Source organism: Aspergillus candidus (assembly GCF_002847045.1).
Source record: "Aspergillus candidus strain CBS 102.13 unplaced genomic scaffold BDW47scaffold_35, whole genome shotgun sequence".
Taxonomy (NCBI): Eukaryota; Fungi; Ascomycota; class Eurotiomycetes; order Eurotiales; family Aspergillaceae; genus Aspergillus; species Aspergillus candidus.
The window spans coordinates 1-18,740 of NW_020194040.1; the positions used below are offsets into that span (position 1 = coordinate 1).

Consider the following 18,740-nt stretch of genomic DNA (forward strand, 5'->3'; position numbering starts at 1 on the left):
AAAAAAAAAAAAAAAAAAAAAAGTTAAATATATAAAAAAGTCAAGCTACCGCTAAAGATACTAGATAAAATATGTAAAGTTAAAACCTCAACTTCGGCCCCAAAAACACAATCAAAACAGCCAACAACCACAGTCCAAAGATCCACGCATAAAGCATCATCCTCCCCCACCACCCCTTCCCCTCCGTCATCCGGCGCAGGGTGCCCATGCGGCGCTCGGCGGCGCCCATGGAGCCCGTGGAGCGGTCGAGGCCGTCGACGGCGCGGGCGAGTACGGATTTCTCGGACTCGAGGGAGGCGTGGAAGGCGTGGGAGGAGGATTTCAGCTGGCTGGCGAGGGAGAGGAGGGAGGTGGTGAGGTCTTCTTGGGTGGTGCGGTCTGTTGTGAGTTGGGATTCTGTTTGGGAGGTTGATGAGGGGGTTGGGTCGGTTTGGGCGTGTGGGAGGGTGTGGGGGAGGGGGAAGAGGTCTGTTCCTGTTCTGGCTCCTGTTGTTGTTGCTGTGGGGGTTGTGGGGGCTGTTGTTGATGATGATGATGGGGGAAGGTGGGATCTGTTTCGGAGGGTTGGGGGTGCTGTTTGTGGTTGTTCTGGGTTGGTTGGTTGTGTTGTTGTCGTTGCTTGCGGTGGTTGTGGTGTAGCTGTTGGGATATCGGACGTTGTCGTAGCAGTAGCTGAAGGATCACCACCCTCCTCATCTAATCCTCCCCTCCCCCCCTCCCCAGAGGTACTACTCCCCTCATCAGGCGTCAAGAGATCCTCACCATCCAGCGACTCAGACTCCGATTCATCGTCTCCTTCATCCTGGCCAGCAGCACCGCGACTAGCAGACCGGAGGGTCTCCGCCTCGGCGGTGATCTCGTCGAGGACAGCTTGCAGTTTCTTGATGGTTTGGCGGTAGAGCAGGAGGTCTGTCTGGAGGTCGTTGCGGTGGTCGGGGGCTTTTATCGTTGGGAGGGCGCGTTCGAGTGAAGTGAGGGTTGATTGCGCGAATGCTATGTTCTGGTTTCTGTTAGATGGGTTCTATCTTGGTTTGGTAGCTGTTTGGAGATGGCTATCTCTGTGGCTTTTTGTGTCTCTCTGTATATGCTCCAGGGGAGCGCGAGTTTCGCGGGGATACGATAGGAAAGAGAATAACGTACAGCACCAACTCGCATGCGCTGATACTCCGACTGGCGTAGCGGAGAGAGATCCGCGCTTGGGACCAGAAGATTGAGCTCGAGGCGGTGCACGAGGCGCGATAAGGAGAGCGCGGTCAGATCGGGCGAGTCTGCGGCGGAGACGGGATATGTGGTGAGTGTCATTTTGGCGGTTCTCCTAGAGTATGCTGATGTCGTGAGGGTATCATGAGAGGGACGTAAGAGGGGAAGAGAGAGCGAGAGGGAGACAGTTGGGCATCATCATGCTGGACGGACCGAGTCCAATGATGATGAAGTACGTTTTTACCGCATTGGGTTAGATCCGTATCGATTGATGATGATGACTCAGCTGAATACTTTATGGACATAGTGGTGCATATTTAGTTGTGAAGTCCGTATATTAGAGCAAGTAATTGTATTGTAGTTTGAACATTGAACGTAAGTGAACAGTAAGTGATGGCGCAATCATTAGAATCATACTATCATCGGCATACATAATATCGGCGCGACCAAGTACCAATCCAGTACTATGTCTGCCTACCTCATCTCCGCCACCAGACCATAGCCCAACACCAAAATAGGTAGTCTCATGTCAAATCCCCACCCGAAAAAAAGAGCACGAAAGAGGATAACACGGAAGAACAGGGAAAAGGCGAGGGAAAAACAGAAAGAACGAAAGCAAAGAGGGAGACAGAAAAAAAAATGGAATCGTAAATGAACTGAGAGAAAAAGGAAAAAGAACCTAAAGGGCCTGGGAAGCAGGAAAAGGAATGGAACAAACCTAGAAGGACGAAGGATCCATCCCGCATCGGCTCATTGGACAGCTCGTCATCCACTTTCAGCTATACTCGACCATCAGCCGTCTCCATGTCCGCACGCCTTCCTCATCAGCATCATGGAGTAGCTGAGCAACTTGGCCACTCTTCTGCACTGGCGGCCGCGGGCCTACTGGCTCGCCCGATAGCTCTGACCCATCGAAGTGGTCGTCGTGGGAGGAGGAGTAGTAACCTGCTGGGCTTTCCACGGGCCGCCACTCAGTCGGTGTAGGCGCCATCGGCGGTAGCGAATCCCTGGTCCCAGAGTAGCTTGATTGATCACTCCCGCCGCCAGACAGGTCACTGGCTTGGGTCTCTGAGGTCGACGGTCTCGAGTAGTCACTACTCGGACCCGCGCTGGCGCCAGGATCGCCGCCGGGGCCACCTGTTGGCTTCTTGTTCGCAGGATGCGTGGGCTGTTTCGCGCGGCCTAGAATGGCCGCGAGATGGCCACTGGAGGGCAGTGGGGTCAACTGAGACAGGGGTTGGAGGATATCACAGGCAGACGGCAAGGATGATGTCGCCGCCGCCGTCGTCGTCACCACGTCGTGGGAAGGGTCCCTGATGTAGGGCGCCGCTGCTCCCTGGCCTGCAGACATGTCGCCACCGGACTTTTCTGCGAGAGATGTGGATCGTATTGAGTCCTGTCGCCGCTCGGGAAGCTGGTACTTCCGCTGTCGGTGGTGTCTGATTCGTCGCGCGAGAAGGACAATGCCAATCACGCAGAGCGCTGGATAGAGGACCCCGTGTGTGAAACTCTGAATAGTGGAAGATGGGACACAGTCACCATGCTCACGGCCCATCGCCGTTGGTCTCCTGCGCGTTGGAGAGAGATCTCAACTGCCTATCAGGCCGTAATGGAATCGGTTTATAAGTCGTGGTAGCGATGCAGCAGTAGATCCCTGAGCAGAATAGCAATGGTGATGGCGATAGTGACACTTTCGATGCTCGGGAGAGATCAATGTGTTGTATGGTCCCGTTGGTATATGTATGTCTTAAGAGCTTAATGGAGGTAGCAAGGATCCGAACCAGGGAGCAATCGCACAAAGAAATCGTCTGCGTTTCCTTACCAAACGAGATTAGGGAAGAGGAAACGACCGTTAGGTAGGTTTATAAACTCATTGGCAGATTAAAACAGGGCCCCAGACCACGAAAAGACATCAACTTGCGCCTCTTGTGACCCGCAGGGAATTTCACTTTTCTTTACACTAAAAACCCAAGGGAACCAAGACCCCCCACCATGCGGAGACAATGGAAGATCCTACAGTGTGAAACCCCATCCGTTTGAGGGAATAGTCTACAATCCTAGTATGAAGAGGGAGGAGGGCCTATGGCGCGCGCCCCCTCCCAGTCCAGCTGGGCCCTGATCAGCCACGAGTCCTGCTGCGCTACAGGGGATCCACGAGTGCACCACCATCTATCATATCATCCAATATTATAGGACCGGGGCGGGGCCGGGGGTCGGAAAAAAACGTCGAAGTCCAAGTAGTTCAGCTGTGGAATGCATGCGCCACCGCCATCGACCCTCGCAGGCTCCCGCTAGTTCGTTAGACGGGGTTTAGCGGGTCCCGGTCTAATGTAAGGCTGGCTGACTGGATGGGATCCCTAAGGGGTGGTCCGATGAGGCTCGATCAGTGAGATCGATCGCTCTTCATGATAGGTAGATATCCTTGTTTTGATTCGGATGGAAGAGAATCCAAGCTGGCATGGATGAAGTTCCGGATGAGAAACAATTGAAGAATAAACAAGGGCAAGTCCCGTGACTCCCGATCACTGGACTTTTCCATCCCGAATATCTCCAATCTCAATCAACCCATTCAATTCTTCTCTCTTTTCCCCTCAATTATTCAGTCAGCCAAGATGTCCGGATCGACACGTCCCCGTCGTCTCTCCCTGCTTGCAGATCCGTCTCTACTCCCGCTGCTGTTCGGCAGTCAAAGTTTCGACAGTCCGATCGGACTTGGTGGGGACATGCTTGCCATCAGCTCGCCATTGTCTAAATAGTCGACCATCCATCTCCACCTCGGCCATACACGGACTTTCGATGCCCAGACCGATGATCGCATCATCTCCATCATTCCCACCACTCGAACGCCAATTCACTCGACCGAGTCGTGGGTTCCTTGCCATCCAACGAGATGCAATTCGCCTACGTGGCGGTGAGAACCGTGCATCTCTCGGGCGCCGTGACAAATACCGATGATCGGGCTGAGAGAACGAATTGATCAGATCTAACTTATCACAGTATAGAATCGCCCTCTGATCGTGATTAACTACTGGTCTATGCCATCCCTCCCCCTCCCAGAACCAAATAACCGGGTCGCCCCCATGCAGCCTGTCGATCAGCGCAAAACTCTAATATGGACGATGGGAATTCCAAATTCCGTCCAGATTTTCGAGTCTGATCCTTTTTTGCCCCGCAGATGCTGTCGCTCTAGTGGGCATGCCCTGGGTGTTCGCAGCGCTGTCCATCCACGACGCAAGGGAAGATCCATGAAGTTTCATTCGATGGCAAGTGACACCTCTGGGAGAAATTTTACGTTCCGTATGAAAGCAAAAAATTCTTTGATCAGCCGAGTAGTGGCAAGTCATCGAGCACGATTGTCCTCAGGTTGACTTTTCTCGACATTTGCTTGGTATAACTAATGGGACCCAGTACTAGAGGCCTACCACTAGTCAATAGGCTAGAGTATCCTACAGGTTCTCGGTGTTCACCGCTACCTGGACCATGGTAGCACCCATTGTTTACCGGTTAGACATTTTCATAATTTTTGATTGGTGAAGAGCTCTCATGCCAGTAAATGCAACCTAATCGACAAACACTTGGCCCCTCACCTGCCCAAAAAGCAGATCCTGGTTCTTACTGGCAATCTGGAATCTTGAACCTTCTTACGCATCTCACATACTTTACTGAATTTATGGGTTAATACGATCGCGATCTATATGCTCGAATCCATACCCCACATTGATCCGCCAGAGTTCAAACAGTGTATAGCTTCATCCCTTGAAAAACTTGAAGGGCCTCCAAATAATCTTTATGATGGCTGTACGTTGGATCTATAGTTTGGCCCGGACATCACCAGTGTTCTGCTGAATCTCCTTCTGTGCCTTGTCGCGAAGTGTCTTCCGCAGGATCTTTCCGGAGGGATTCTTCGGGATCGCATCGAGGAAGACAACGCCGCCCGTGATGCGCTTGATCCATGAGACTTTTCCGTCCATGAACGAGGTGATGTCCTGCGCCGTGGCGGTCTTTCCGGGATTCAGTACAACATATGCTCGGGGCCGTTCGTCATCGTTCCTGTTACCGATTGTTAGTACCAATTAAACGATCGGCCTCATTTCGGATAGGTAGGCAACTTACACAGTAACGCCGATGACGGCAACATCAGCAATAGCGGGATGCTCCAACAGGATGGCTTCCAGTTCGGCCGGGGCGACTTGATTGCCTTTCACTTTGATCAATTCCTGGGTCTGTTAGTCTCTACTCATCGACTTCCCGGTCACGTAGAGTCAAGTACCTTCTTCCGGTCAACCACATGGAACTTGCCATCGGTGGAGACGTAGGCGATATCGCCCGTCTTCAGCCACCCGTCCTCGGTCAAAGTCTCCTGCGTGGCTTGTGGATTGCGCCAGTATCCTTTCATAACGTTGGGGCCGCGAACCCAGAGCTCGCCGCGCTCGTTACGCCCCAACTCGGTCACTCCGTCATCGGCCATGATTCTCGCTTCGCAGTTGGCGTTAAGCTCCCCCACCGAAGCAGTGTAGCTCTTTTGGGTGGGGTCCCATCCGAGGATCGAACATGTCGCTCTGTTTTATTTAGTATCCGGGGGTCGCCAAGATCATCGATCGGGGCTCAACATACTCCGTCATTCCCCATCCCTGCTTGACATTGATCCGTCCTGGCTCCCACAGCTTCTCGACCTCCTCGCAGACCTCGCGTCCAAGAGGGGCCGCCCCACTACCGACAGACTCAACGCTACTCAAATCATACTTACCGCTCCTGACCACGGGATGCTTCGCCAACGCCACCACAACAGGGGGCACGAGGATGAGATCCGAGATGCGAAACCGGTCGGTATACTCGAGCATCTTGATAAAATCGAACTTAGGCATTATGTACACAGGTACGCTGCGCGAGATGGCCGCAGCAATGAAGATACTCTGTGCCATGGCGTGATACATGGGCAGAAAGCACAGCCAGCGAGAGCGGCTTTGCCTCTCCTTCCAGTCCGGATCCTGGTAGAAGAGATGGTTCCACTGCAGCATGTTCGCGCAATAGTTTTTGTGCGAGATCTCCACGCCCTTGGGCCGTCCTGTCGTGCCACTCGAGTAATTGAGGGCCAGCGTGCGGCGGGCTGCCTCGGGCGTGGACAGCTCCTCCCACGCGAACCCAGTCGCTTCGCTCTCGGACGCGATGAGCTCACCCCAGTGGCGACATCCCAGGCGACCTTCGGCCCGCCCGTCGTACACCGCATTGTCGAAGACAAACACGCGGTCTTGGGGGAGTCCCGCCAAGCGGGCCGCCTCGATGCCCGTGTCTAGACTGGCGTCTGCGCAAAGCAGGTAGGTCGCACCGCTGTCCTGCAGCTGGTAGGCCAGCTCACCCGCGACAAAGGTGGGATTGGCGCCGGAAAAGATGCCACCGGCCATGATGATGCCCATGAAGACGACGGGGAAGAAGAGGTCATTTCCAGAGAAGAGCAAGACGCGGTCGCCGGGCTTCAACCCGGCACGGCGCAACCCGGCAGCGAACCGCTGACTCCAGAGACGAAACCCATGGGTAGTGAAGTAGTGCGTATCGGGGCGAGCAGCCTCGGCGAAGCAGCGGTGCGAGTTGGAGAGCGGATGAGTGGGGGAGGTGAGGAGAAGCGATGCCAGATGACAGTCGGGGACGTCAATCTGCCAGCGGGATTGGAAGGGCATGCTCGATATTATGATGGTAAAGTATATATACAGATATTTACCAATTTATTGGTATAGAGTAAGGTTTGGGGTGTAGAACAAAGCCAATGGATATATAGTGTTTTCATCCCCGCATTTCGGTCGGTTATTTTCTTGCCGAGACGGGAGTGGTTGCCTCGGGCTTCACTATTTTAGATATCCATCGGCCCATCAATATTGATTACCTTCTAGAATATCTGGTTCTATGAATAATGATTGACGGCATGCATGTTTGATCTCCATCTCTATCTCTGAGGTAATATCTCTGGGGTAACAATCTACACATTACTCCGATATATATCACATCACACTCCCAGTAACACCCCGCAATATACCCATCCCAGGGCATAGCACCGCAAGATATATGTCAAAACAAGATCCCCCACAGATCATACAACCACTAATTCAAAGTCAAAACAACACATGATCAATTAACCATCCTTGGCATACAGACGGTGAACAAATCACCAAGAGACCCCGACCGTTGGATTGGGAAAGTGCAAATGAGGGGTATGTAGTATTTTTTATCCGTGTTTATTGGAGCTTCTTTGTTGTTCCCAGCCTCGGAGGGGTATGTTTACTTCTGATTTATTTACCTGGGTATATCTATCTGTCCCCAGACAGCACCAGCACATAGCACACAAATCAATAAAAAAACACAAAGTAAACATTAAGAAGGAAGGAAGACAAAAAATGTGGTCCTTCATCTTCATCGCAAGCACCCTCCTAATCAACCTCTCCACCCCCCAATCCTTCGACCCCAACCAAGCCAATCTCCAAACCTTCGATCTCGCCCTCGTCGGCACCGATCCCTCCACCAACAACGCCTCTTACCATAATCCGATCAGTACCGTTAATGCCGGTGATCCGTTCGTATTTCCCATTTTCTTTTCTCCCTTTTCCCCAATCGACCATGGCTTATCTAGTAGAATAGAGCTGTATTTTTCTGGGGAATTGAAAAGGCTAATAACTGACTAGGTTCGTCCTCCGCCATGAAGACTGGTACTTCTTGACGTACACCACCAATGATAATATCACGCTGAAGAGATCCCGCTCTTTGACGGATAATTGGGACTTTGCGGAGTCTAGAGTGGTTTTTAAACCTAATGCGTCGAGTGGGGAGCCTTGGTCGACTGATGTGGGGTTTTTCTTTTTTTATTATCTTCTTAGTATACAGAGTATACAGAGCAAGGTAGATATAGTTACTGACAATACATCAGTTATGGGCCCCCGAAATCCACCACATCAACCAGAAATGGTACATCATCTTCACGGCAACTCCCGACAAGGATGCGCCGCCGCCGCTGCAGGATGCACAATGTCCGTTCAACTGCCCCGCCGTTAACCACCGCATGTTCGTGCTGGAGAGCTCGGGGCCAGACGCCTGGGCCTCGACCTACGCCCTGAGGAGCACCCTCGACACCTTCGACCAGTTTGCCATCGACGGCACCTACTTCCATCACGCGGATCAGATCTACCACATCTACAGCTGCTGGGAGGACACCTACAGCGCGTGGCCCGCCAACCTGTGCATCACGCGCATGTCCGACCCGCTGACGATCAACTCCACCCTGAGCGAGCGCGCTATCATCTCCGTCCCCGACGAGCCCTGGGAGCAGGTGCCCCGGGGTCGACCCGTGCGGCTCGCGACCAACGAGGGTCCCCAGCAGCTGGTGAATCCCCACACGGGCCAGAACTTCGTCGTGTACTCGGCGGCCCGTGTCGACACTCCGTTCTACTGTCTCGGGCTACTCGAGCTCGTGGGTGATGACCCCATGATCCCCTGTAGTTGGCGCAAACACCGCGAGGGCTGTGTGTTCCAGCAGAATCCCGATGCGGGGGTCTATGGCACGGGACACGCGAGTTTCACCGTTAGTCCGGACGGGACGGAGCATTATGTGGTTTATCATGCACAGACGACGGACCAGCCGAAATGTAAGTCTTTCCTTTCGTTTTTCTCTCCCAGGTTCATCTCGCTTGCTGCTTTGTTCCTCGGGTGCTTGATGGAGTGAGTGCTGACCGATACAGCAAATCTCTACCGCACCATTCGGACGCAAAAGTTCACTTGGGGTGAGAATGGCGCGCCTACCTTCCCCGCCGCGTTGAATGGACCCTTCGATGTTCCGCGAGGACAGAATTAACGAAATCTGCGTGACGTGTAGTCGACGTTAAGTCGGGGCTTGTCCGGAGGTGACATGGTATGCATAATCATTATAATAGCATTAGCACAGTCCATAATGTCAGTAAGTTCATAATGCCCGTACAGTTCTTTTCTAGAGAAAACCAGAATATCAGACTGCACTAGATCAAATTGCTCGCGAGGGTACCGAAAATCTCTGTCGACAGGTGATGATAGCGTGGTTGGGATAGACTGTCGGTGAACAGATGGGAAATTCTGCCCCACGCCATCTATGGTTATGGATAACAGAAGCTGAGAATTAATCATCAAAGCACTTCGTCTTTGTATGTGCTCAATGTGGATTTGGAAATCATGGTGGAAGGGGGAAAGGGGGAAGAGGGTGGGAGCAGTTGGGACTCAGAAGGGGGGCACCAACGTGGCGATATCCTTAGTCTTAGGAGAAAAAAAGAAAAAGGAAAGGAAGAATAGAAACGACGAAAGACGGACGGTTAAAGAAACGATCTTCCATCCCAGGAGAGCCAGTTGTTCCTTCCATCAAGGAGGGGCGAAAGATTGCCACCAGGCGGACCTAAGCGAAGGATGGCTGGATGATGTGTATCAACCATCATATATCCGTGACGATGCAAAGACAAGAAGAATGGCATACTGGTCAGCTAAGGCTGACTTCATTGCGTATGTTCCCAGATTAACGATTGTCTTCACGGTTCGCTTGACGAAACAGCCAACTGTCGGTGCTCGACTCGCTTCCAGCGAAAATACCTCAGCCTATTAAGCGACCGGTCTGCTTACTGTGGATGAAAATACCTCGAGAGATTACTATGGCAATGTCAGACGAGATTATCCTGTATGGCCCCCATCCGATAGAGTAGACTAGGACATTTAATGGCTCATTGACGGGATCCCGGGGTTAGACCTGAATGATGTGGCCCTAGGGTTCCCATGATTTGATAGACTGCGTGGTTCGAGGCCACTTCGTCGGCCAACCCCTAGCTTGCCCCGTCAGCCAGAGATCAGAGTGTTGGTCATCGTTGCCCTACTGTAATCTTCTGAAACGCGGACTGCATCCATGGTATCTGTTTCTCTGCTAGTTCCCCTACGGATCGTCAGCGTAACATCGGCTAAAGGCGCGCGGAAGACAGTTGGTTCTACTAGCCCCTGAAGAACGACTGGTCCAGAGATGACTGTTTTGTAGATGACCTCACCTTCCAAGGGTGTCGGTCTGAGCTAACAACCGTGCGGCGAGTTTCCAGAACCTGACTTTGCGGCGTTTCCCGCCGTTGACGTGCCGGAGAGCCCGGCCCCCTGGCTGACTGGAATTGAGAACAGCCGGAACCATCGCAGGACGACCTGCCACTAGACGTTGCCACAAGACAATAGTCAACATAGGTAAGATGTCGGTGTCGGTGTACTCTGGAACTCTTAGCCCGAGTCGCTATCGCTCGGTCAACCAACTGAGTATCATACAATTCTCGTTATGTTGGGTATGAACATCAGTCATCTGATACTATGTAGAATCTTACACAGCCAAGAGCTATACCGGCCCAAAAAATCGTCGCAAAGACGTTGGCAGGTGGACCCATAATCGTCATACCACACTTGCCCATATCCGTCTGAAGCTAGATTTCTTGTTTGGGTAGACGCTGTCGAGGAGCCCGGGCCAATCAGAAGCGCCGGCACGCCATAAAGCTGGATAGCTTGCTATATATAAGATTCTTCTCCACAATTGACAAGGGCGCACGGATTAGCGCTTATAGCTTAATCACCCATCCCGCCCTCGCTCTCGGACCAGTTTGGCGGACCAGTCCAGGGGGGCCGCTGATTCATTTCCGCATGGTGCGACGTTGTGATGAGCCAACTAGCGGAGAACTGGTCGAGCGATCGCGCCTAGGATGGGCGGTGCTTGTGGTTTACAGTGCGTTAGTGTCGTTGGATATCAATTCCCGACCAGCAAAAGTGTAATCCGAAGATATAGATAGCATCATCAGACTTCATCGCCCCAGCACTAGACCCACGTTAGGTAAAGATCGTCAGGTTCAACTGTCGGTTATTCTTGGAGGAACCGGTCCAGTGGTGGATGGCGATATGCAGAGACCCAGAAACTCCTCTTGTTGTTGGGTTTGAAGTGGGGGCCCCTGTCATGTTGCCCACGGACGTCCCTCTGGGGTCGTGTTGGAAAGCAACAGAGTTGTATCTGACTGGTTCTGACTCGTTCTCGATCATTCCGCCGAAACATCATCCATTTTGTAGCAGACGTGTGATCATCATTTCTTCACAATTTGTCTCAATGCCCCGTAAGCATAAGGAGCATGCCGATCTGCGTCATTTGGTTATCTGGATGGGGGAGGGGGATTGGAGTAGGTTGGTACCCCAGTGGCCTCAGGTCGTCTTGGCCCCCAACCTGTAAGGCGGATTCTAAATGGTTCAAGATATTGAATCGACACAGAAGCGGGGGTTCCCTTCAAATGTGATGCTATTGTTAGATACACATAGCGTGTAGTTAATATCAATTAAAGGCGTCGCGGAATAGACTTGGTGTGGCTCAGCAGATATGAAGCAAGCCGACTGGAACGAAGGCAAGGTTTAGGATGAAGCCGAAGTGGGTCAAGGATGAAGATTGAAATGATGACCCGTGACTTTCCTAGTCGCTCTTCTCTCTGACTGGACCCGCAAATTTGTCATGGTGACCAACTCACTATCGCTACTCGTCTCGCTACGTTCTAGTTCTTTGACTAGTCGGAGGTTACTCCCTTAGACTTGACTCGATTCGATACGCGTCTGTGTCAGACACCGGGCGACATGCCTTGTGCGTTCCCTTGCAGTCTCCATCCATCCATGCAGCCACTCCATGCTATGGGTTGGACGATGGATCCATTCATGTCCCCCACGAAGATCAGCCCCCCCCCCGATCGTCATCACCCATCATTTCGTTCTTTCAGGTCTAACTTGAGATTAGCCTTGTCATTAGCAGGGAAAAGAAAATAATAGAAACGAAAAAAAAAAAAAGAAAAAAGAAAAGAAGTACAGGGCCGTTTTAGTGCCAAGATGATGAACAGAAACCATTACTGGACATGGACGCTCTCAGCCTCTCGGCTCAGATGCCAACTGTGTCTATGAGGGAATAGAATGTTCTCTAGACCTTCTGTAATCTTGTATAGATGGTATATAATCGCCCCGTCCTCGCTCAACGATGCGGGACAGGCTCAAGTTCTACACATCCAACCCAAAGGCACTTTCGTCCTGACAACCTCTCATCCTCTTTCCTTTCACCATGTACGCCTACAGAAAAGGTACCCAGCTCGTCGAAATCCAAGATTATGACGAAAGGCGAAGAATTCAAAACCTCTTGGCCCAGCGCAGATGGCGTATGTTCCCCCGTTGGCGAACCGGGCCCTATGACAGGTGCTGACCCAGGATGCAATACAGGTCAAAAGGCTCGCCAGAGGGGAAGAAGCAACTCGCAACAGAGTCAGAGCCAGAGTCCCGAGCCCAAGTCGGAGTCGTCACCCAGTCCTCCCTATATGGGGTCACAACAGCAGCCGCGGTCTACCCCCGAAGCTGGGGTGATCTATACTACCCAACCCGATTCACACTCTCCTTGGATGTCGCCATCTCCCCAGACCCCTTTCATGGACCCCAATAGTATACCACAGTTGCCCATGGTATGTGGCTGTCGCCTTATTCCCTTTCCCCTATCAAGGGCGGCTCTTGTCTGACTGATGGAATAGATGGTCGATCCGAGTCGCTCCCCTCCTGGGTTACCAGTGCAAGAACCACTCTATGGACACCCGACGACACCCGAACCCACAGTGGGGTATGCATATATCCCGGCCACCTCCACCAGTTATCCGCAGACGAGTATGGCAGCAGATACCACCCAAGCTGCCCCGTATCCGATGGCACATTATGGTATGAATCCCTATTGGTTCTTCTGTACCGAACGCGACCGACTGACCAACGCCCGTATAGACCCTCAACTCGCCATCCCAGTGCCAGGCCCTGGAGTTCCCACCCCGGCAAATATGGATTCAGATGTGAAACGAAAGATCCTGGAGTCGCTGGAGGCAGCAGAAGGACTTTTCGATTGCGGAGTGATGTTGAACGTGTTCCCCGCGGACGACACCTTCCAGCGGCTTGTCGCCGAGGCTAAGTCGCGATTTCTTTCACTTTCGGCCACGGTATCATAAACCGTAAGCCGGACCTTGACTATCGCGCGCGGACATATATTAGAGGTGGAGTTCTTGGCGATCATGTACATATACACATTGGCGGGATGGCGTGTTCAGACTAAATTAACCGAGCGGGTCTCGTTGGTTTGGTTTTCTTTCTTTCTTTCTTCATGTTTTTATTTTTATTTTTATTTTTTTTTTCTTGAGGTGTTAAAAGTTGGGGGGTGGGAATTGAAAGACTGCTATAGACGGCTTCGAGCGATGTCCAAGTCTCAACAACCAACAAAGCTAGTGGTCTATTCGGGTATGCATGGGCTGGGATGCCTGTCCCATCCATACCATCGGTACATAAGGATATGCAAGGCTACAAGGCCCGAAATCTCCGGATTATCGGCCCCCTCCTTATTTTAGCACGAAGAGGTCGCCTCCCAGTAGACCAGTACGGAGCATGGACTAAGTACTACGTAGTATACTACCTCCATATCTACTTGGCAGTGGACAGTGGGCACAGGGGAAGGGTCCCACGGAACGGTGGAGACGACGGAAGCGGGTGGGTTTGAGCCCTACCGCCGGGGCCTATAATTAAGCGTTGCGCCTTCTGGGGGGCTATCATTACCCAGTGGGGGGTGGCTAGTTTCGGGGTGACAGCCCTGAGTGGTTGGTCCGTCAAGGGGTGCCATCGTACCTTGGGGGATTGATCGTTGGGTCCGGCCCAGGCCTAGTCTGTCCGCCCCCAACAAACAACTTCCTTGATCCGTGGTTTGTTGTGGTTGCTTTTGGCCCCCATGCTTACTGGCTTTGTTTGTTTGATTGAGGGGGAGGTTTACAAAGAGATTGGTCATGATTTTGGGGGCTTTAAGATGGATAGTGGTCTTTAGGTTGGTGCACCACGTATGACTGAAAACCTAATATTGCCTTTTTGTTTTACATTCTGGCAAACTCATGTTCAGCTGAGCTGAATATAGGAGTATCACTCCTGAAAGACAAGTTATTCTGACAAATACACTCAGCTGAGGTAAATCTAGGAGTACTGCCCCCTTTGAAAAAGATAACGCGACGTGATTCCATTGATTTTATATACTGAATAAAGTACTGCTAGTCAAGACTCAGTCACTTGCTAAACAATTTTCAATCTTCTTGCTGCCCACTTATTTTATCATGCATTAGTTAGGAGAGGCAAGCTTCGGGCAGACCTATACAACTATTTGTTGCCTCCAGCACCCTGAAAGTATATGTTGGGTTGTAGCACTAAAGTTAGCAGATGGGCCCCTCGTGAAAATCCCTAGATCAGAACGCAGCAAGACTTGTCAACCATAGGACTGTTCCTCTCCCACGCGGCCCAAATTATTATGTTGTGGGAATTGATATCTTCCACCAGTTCCACTATCTTGTGAGTACTATTATAGCTCTTGAATATCCGTATATGAAAGCGCATCTTACTAAAGATTGGTTCCAGAACCACCTACGTAAAATTGCTTGGGGGCGCATAGTATGGACGGCATGGGATCCGATATGCAGAATCCTACGGAGGAAGATGCATTCTACAAACACATGGATCATGATATCAACTCGATTCGACAGAGTCTCATGTGTTCTGCAGACATAGCTACAATCCATTGACTATGGGATGACGAACAACAAGTCAATTTAGCCGATCCAAGAACGGTGCACACATGTAGGGACTTTGAAGTTTGCAGCCCTCCGGAATTGGGCGCTTGAAACCGCGCTGGAGTGTTCAACTCGAGTATTCATGTGCCAGACCCCCTTATAGAATAGAGACACGTTCGGTGATCCAGATGAGTGTCTTTGAACGTGGCGTCCTCTTCGGCTTGGTTGTATTGTTTGGAGATGGACTGAGGAAGAAATGATCTTGTTATTTCCTGGTAAGTCAGTGACTAGAAGCCAATCCCAATCCGGTTAGCCCTCTCGGAGGGCTCGGGTCCGCGATGCGGATTGTGCCCCAGGCACTCAGGCACCACTAGGCTCTTAACCCGGCAGGGAATGGAAGCTCCACTCAGTCATTCCATCCTCTTGCCTCTACTCTATCTCCTCGTACTCTGGCGTACACTACATCGTACTACTACTACTACTACTCCTACTAAGCAGTACTATGTCCTTATGCCATCTACCCAATCATCCTCTCCCCATGACCTGATCTTCATCAGCCAGGAATCCCTCCAAGGCCGGAAGCAGGCGCGTTCACACCTCGCCCGCGCTGGCATTCGAGCGAGGATCCGGAGACAGAACCACCAGATCGAGGAAAGTGGAAGTCACCGAACCACTCAGAGACGGAGTCCATCTCCACCGAACCTGCCGGGAGGTTCGGGGTCCGCTTCCAAACCCCCCAACCCCCCCGACCCCAAACTCCCGGCGCAGATCACGCCGTCCGGCTACTCGCTGGTCGAGTACCTAATATCCACTCACTTCTATCGGGACCTCGCCAGCACCTGGGGCGTTAGCCCGGCCATCTGTCCCGGTCCCACGCATCTCACCCATTGTTTGTCACGGGCGTCTCCCGTACTGGATGCCATCTTCCGGGCCAGCGTCGCTTTTCACTGCATTGATCTCAAGATCTGGACCACCCAGGATCAAAGGGGGAATCTCCAGGTCGCGGCGCTGACCTACCGTGGAAAGGCTATTGCCTCAGCACGGAAGGAACTCCTGGACTGGATCCAGTGCGGTCCAACAGACCATGAGGGCACCGGTCACGTGTTAACCCGCGAGGACAATGCAGTGGATTGGGAAGCCAGCTTCAGCATTGTCCTGCGGCTTCTGCAGCTGGACTACCGTTTTGCCCGCAGTAGCGTTAAATCCCATTTTGCAGCCTGTCGTCGACTCCTCCGCGGCTCGTTGAGCGATCTCCGGGATGATCGTAGATCCATTGGCACGCTTGCTGCAACCATTCGGAATCCCAGCTTGCATCACATCATGATCGCTTTTGAGTTCGCTCAGTCCACGGACGAGAGCCTTATCTGGAGCGATCGTGACCTGGATTTTCTCCAGCCGTGTTTGCAGGGATTTGTTCATCGGGTGTCTCAACTGATCGCGGCCAGTGGTCATTCTGACCCGCAAACGTCTCCCCGGCTCCCGCCGTCGACCATCTTGTGGCGATGCCTGGCCAAGGAACCGGGAACCGTCGCCTCGAACATATATGGCGATGTATCCGAGGCCAGTGTCCAGTTGGGGAGTATTATGGTCCTCTGCTCGGTCTTTCTGGACTACGAGGGGAGTTGTGACAACCCGCCCTCTATCCCACAACAGTGTGTCGACGAGCTCGAAAACGCGCTGTTCTCTCTAGGAGAAAGCGAAGCAGTGTCCAGCGCTCTCAACGTCTCATGGCTGTTAGGGGGGGGATTGGGATTACCCATCCATCGCCGGCGCGAGCGACTCTGGTTAGTTTCAGGGTTTGTATACGCTTTGAAAAGACGTGGGTGTTTTAGTGACTCAACCTCGGAGATCGACTTGAACGCCGACTCTGTAAAAGAGATTTGCTTGGATTTCCTGCGCAATAGGACGGAGACAGGGTGATGAGCTATTTTATGTGCCATGTTCTTGTGGACTAAACCCTAGTCCTTGAACCCTGGCGCATCCCGGGCGATCTCAATTTTTATCCCGATTAGGAAATTTCCTAATCGGGAAAAGCTCCAGCACGCCAAGTCAACAAATTCATGGAGAAAACGGACCCCCCTAATGGTGGTCTCGAACTTTATATGGTCCCATCTGCTCCGTACCTTGCAGAAGGATAGACCACACTACTCATCACCATGGCTGGACCGCTCTCACCACTCTCTCTGCGGAAATTTTCCGATCACATCCGCGTCTTGGATCCGCAACCCGACAAGGAGCAAACCAACCCCAATGCGCCCACGACCGTCGTCCTATTCACATGGGCCGATGCGTCCCCGCGCCTCGTCCAGAAGTACGTGCAGGGCTATCATGACCTGTACCCATCTGCCAAGCTAATCACCGTCACGGCACGGACCATGGCGACGTTCTTCGGCGGCCAGGAAGCCGCCAAGGCCTTGGTCAAGGACATGGTGTCACAAGAGCTCTACAACGACGGCAACACCGAGACCATCCACTCGTATTCGTCCGCAGTCGACGGGTCCAAAGAAGAAGGAGACTCTCTCTCCGCAAGAAACACCCAAAAACAGCCCCGGATTCTCATGCACGCCTTCTCCAACAGCGGCGGCCTCAACCTCGAGGCCGTCTCCTCCACATGGCACGCCATGCAGGACGCCTCCGGCAACAAACCAGGGCCAATCCCCCTCCACGGCCTAATCCTGGACTCCACTCCCGGCGGGGCCTCCTTCCGCCGCGAATTCCCGCGCTGGGTCGCCGGCATCGCCATCGGGTTCGCCTTCCTGCCCAAGCCGCTCGCCAAACTCACCGCCGCGGCCGTCGTCGTCCTGCTCATGGGTCTGCCCGCCCTTCTCGGCCTGGAAGGCCTCTCCGCGCGAGGCCGCCGCGTCGTCAACTCCCCAGACCGCATCCCCACCAACAGCGCAAGGCTCTACATCTACTCCGACTCCGACCCGCTCATCGGCCACCTCGATGTCGAGGAGCATGCCCGCGAGGCCTCTGAAGTCCAGGGCTACAGAAAGGTCGTCCTCGAGAAGTTCAGCGGCTCGGGACATGTGGCGCATCTGCGCCACGATCCGCAGAGGTACTGGGGGGCGGTTTCCAAGTTCTGGGATTCGTGCTGCTCTTCCTCGTAGGTGGGTTCTGTATGTATATATGCTTGTATATTGGGTTGATAGATGAGTTGGAAGATATGTTTAGATATGTTTCATGAGTGTCTTTTATCAGCTATAGAAATCATTGATACTAAGTTTTATCTCCTTTTTTTCCCCCCCCTCTAATTATTGTCGAATTGTGAGACATGCAATCGGCCGACTTCAACCGACCTATAGAGTTTCTGATGAAGATGAGATGGTAAAGATCGTTGATTTCTATGAGAGGAAAGCGATGATGATCTCGCTTATACCTAAGCTACGTCACGTGAACCAACAAACGAACGATCCTTTCAACACGGCCCCTCGTTCGTGATTCCTTTCCTTCAGTGCAATCTGGTCAATTCCATCGAAATATGGTGTTTTTCATCAAATTCAATCCTTTTCCATCTTCATGACGCGTATCATCGTCCGAAACGCGTGGAAATCGCCGTTTTTCAGCGGCTTAGTGAGTCCGTCCGCGGGGTTCGCTTTACCGTCGATATGCATCAGTTTGATGACTTCCTTGCGATAGAGGTCCTTGGTTCCTAGATAGCGGTTGTCAATCCACTTGGTTACCTGCGAATACCCTCGCTTTGCAATGTTCTTCATCGATGACTCGCTGTCTGTGTAAATAGGAATCGGCTGCTCCTCCCCAATACCCAGTGCTATCGCGCTCTTTTGTATGGCGATTGCTTCCTTAGCACTACAGACTGTTTGTTGACTCTTCATGTTTTGCTTGCAATCCTGCAACTGTTCGCAATCTCTCCATAGCTTTGAGATTCATCAATATCATCAATATTTTGACCGTTCTCATCGGTCCTCCCAC

At 52.3% G+C, this 18,740-nt stretch overlaps 8 protein-coding genes across 8 annotated transcripts; 4 read left to right on the forward strand and 4 right to left on the reverse strand.

Moving 5' to 3' along the window:
- Positions 1-73: 73 nt before the first annotated feature.
- Positions 74-1,551, reverse strand: BDW47DRAFT_108511 (uncharacterized protein). The gene is made up of 2 exons (XM_024813251.1): positions 1,141-1,551; positions 74-1,000 (listed from the first exon to the last, which is right to left on the reverse strand). The coding sequence occupies exons 1-2, from the start codon at positions 1,300-1,302 to the stop codon at positions 80-82; spliced, it is 1,083 nt and encodes a 360-aa protein (XP_024670413.1). The 5' UTR covers positions 1,303-1,551; the 3' UTR covers positions 74-79.
- A 5-nt stretch (positions 1,552-1,556) lies between these two features.
- Positions 1,557-2,918, reverse strand: BDW47DRAFT_49027 (uncharacterized protein). The gene has a single exon (XM_024819158.1). It carries the CDS (start codon positions 2,753-2,755, stop codon positions 1,976-1,978), a length of 780 nt encoding a protein of 259 aa, XP_024670414.1. The 5' UTR covers positions 2,756-2,918; the 3' UTR covers positions 1,557-1,975.
- A 1,858-nt stretch (positions 2,919-4,776) lies between these two features.
- Positions 4,777-6,879, reverse strand: BDW47DRAFT_132767 (acyl--CoA ligase). The gene is made up of 4 exons (XM_024817653.1): positions 5,815-6,879; positions 5,471-5,759; positions 5,314-5,417; positions 4,777-5,250 (listed from the first exon to the last, which is right to left on the reverse strand). Exons 1-4 carry the CDS (start codon positions 6,873-6,875, stop codon positions 5,010-5,012), a joined length of 1,695 nt encoding a protein of 564 aa, XP_024670415.1. The 5' UTR covers positions 6,876-6,879; the 3' UTR covers positions 4,777-5,009.
- Positions 6,880-7,483: 604 nt separating this feature from the next.
- BDW47DRAFT_49070 (glycoside hydrolase family 43 protein) lies at positions 7,484-9,196 on the forward strand. Its single transcript, XM_024819159.1, has 4 exons — positions 7,484-7,762; positions 7,872-8,031; positions 8,114-8,828; positions 8,922-9,196. Exons 1-4 carry the CDS (start codon positions 7,587-7,589, stop codon positions 9,032-9,034), a joined length of 1,164 nt encoding a protein of 387 aa, XP_024670416.1. The 5' UTR covers positions 7,484-7,586; the 3' UTR covers positions 9,035-9,196.
- A 2,861-nt stretch (positions 9,197-12,057) lies between these two features.
- On the forward strand, positions 12,058-13,442 carry BDW47DRAFT_49102 (uncharacterized protein). Its single transcript, XM_024819160.1, has 4 exons — positions 12,058-12,395; positions 12,457-12,692; positions 12,759-12,939; positions 13,000-13,442. Exons 1-4 carry the CDS (start codon positions 12,302-12,304, stop codon positions 13,215-13,217), a joined length of 729 nt encoding a protein of 242 aa, XP_024670417.1. The 5' UTR covers positions 12,058-12,301; the 3' UTR covers positions 13,218-13,442.
- A 1,825-nt stretch (positions 13,443-15,267) lies between these two features.
- Positions 15,268-16,835, forward strand: BDW47DRAFT_108526 (uncharacterized protein). The gene has a single exon (XM_024813252.1). It carries the CDS (start codon positions 15,318-15,320, stop codon positions 16,725-16,727), a length of 1,410 nt encoding a protein of 469 aa, XP_024670418.1. The 5' UTR covers positions 15,268-15,317; the 3' UTR covers positions 16,728-16,835.
- BDW47DRAFT_132769 (DUF829-domain-containing protein) lies at positions 16,815-17,917 on the forward strand (the record flags this gene model as incomplete). The annotated part of the gene is made up of 1 exon (XM_024817654.1): positions 16,815-17,917. Exon 1 carries the CDS (start codon positions 16,964-16,966, stop codon positions 17,915-17,917), a length of 954 nt encoding a protein of 317 aa, XP_024670419.1. The 5' UTR covers positions 16,815-16,963.
- A 390-nt stretch (positions 17,918-18,307) lies between these two features.
- Positions 18,308-18,643, reverse strand: BDW47DRAFT_127192 (Ty1/Copia family ribonuclease HI; the record flags this gene model as incomplete). Its single annotated transcript, XM_024816677.1, has 1 exon — positions 18,308-18,643. One exon carries the CDS (start codon positions 18,641-18,643, stop codon positions 18,308-18,310), a length of 336 nt encoding a protein of 111 aa, XP_024670420.1.
- Positions 18,644-18,740: the final 97 nt, after the last annotated feature.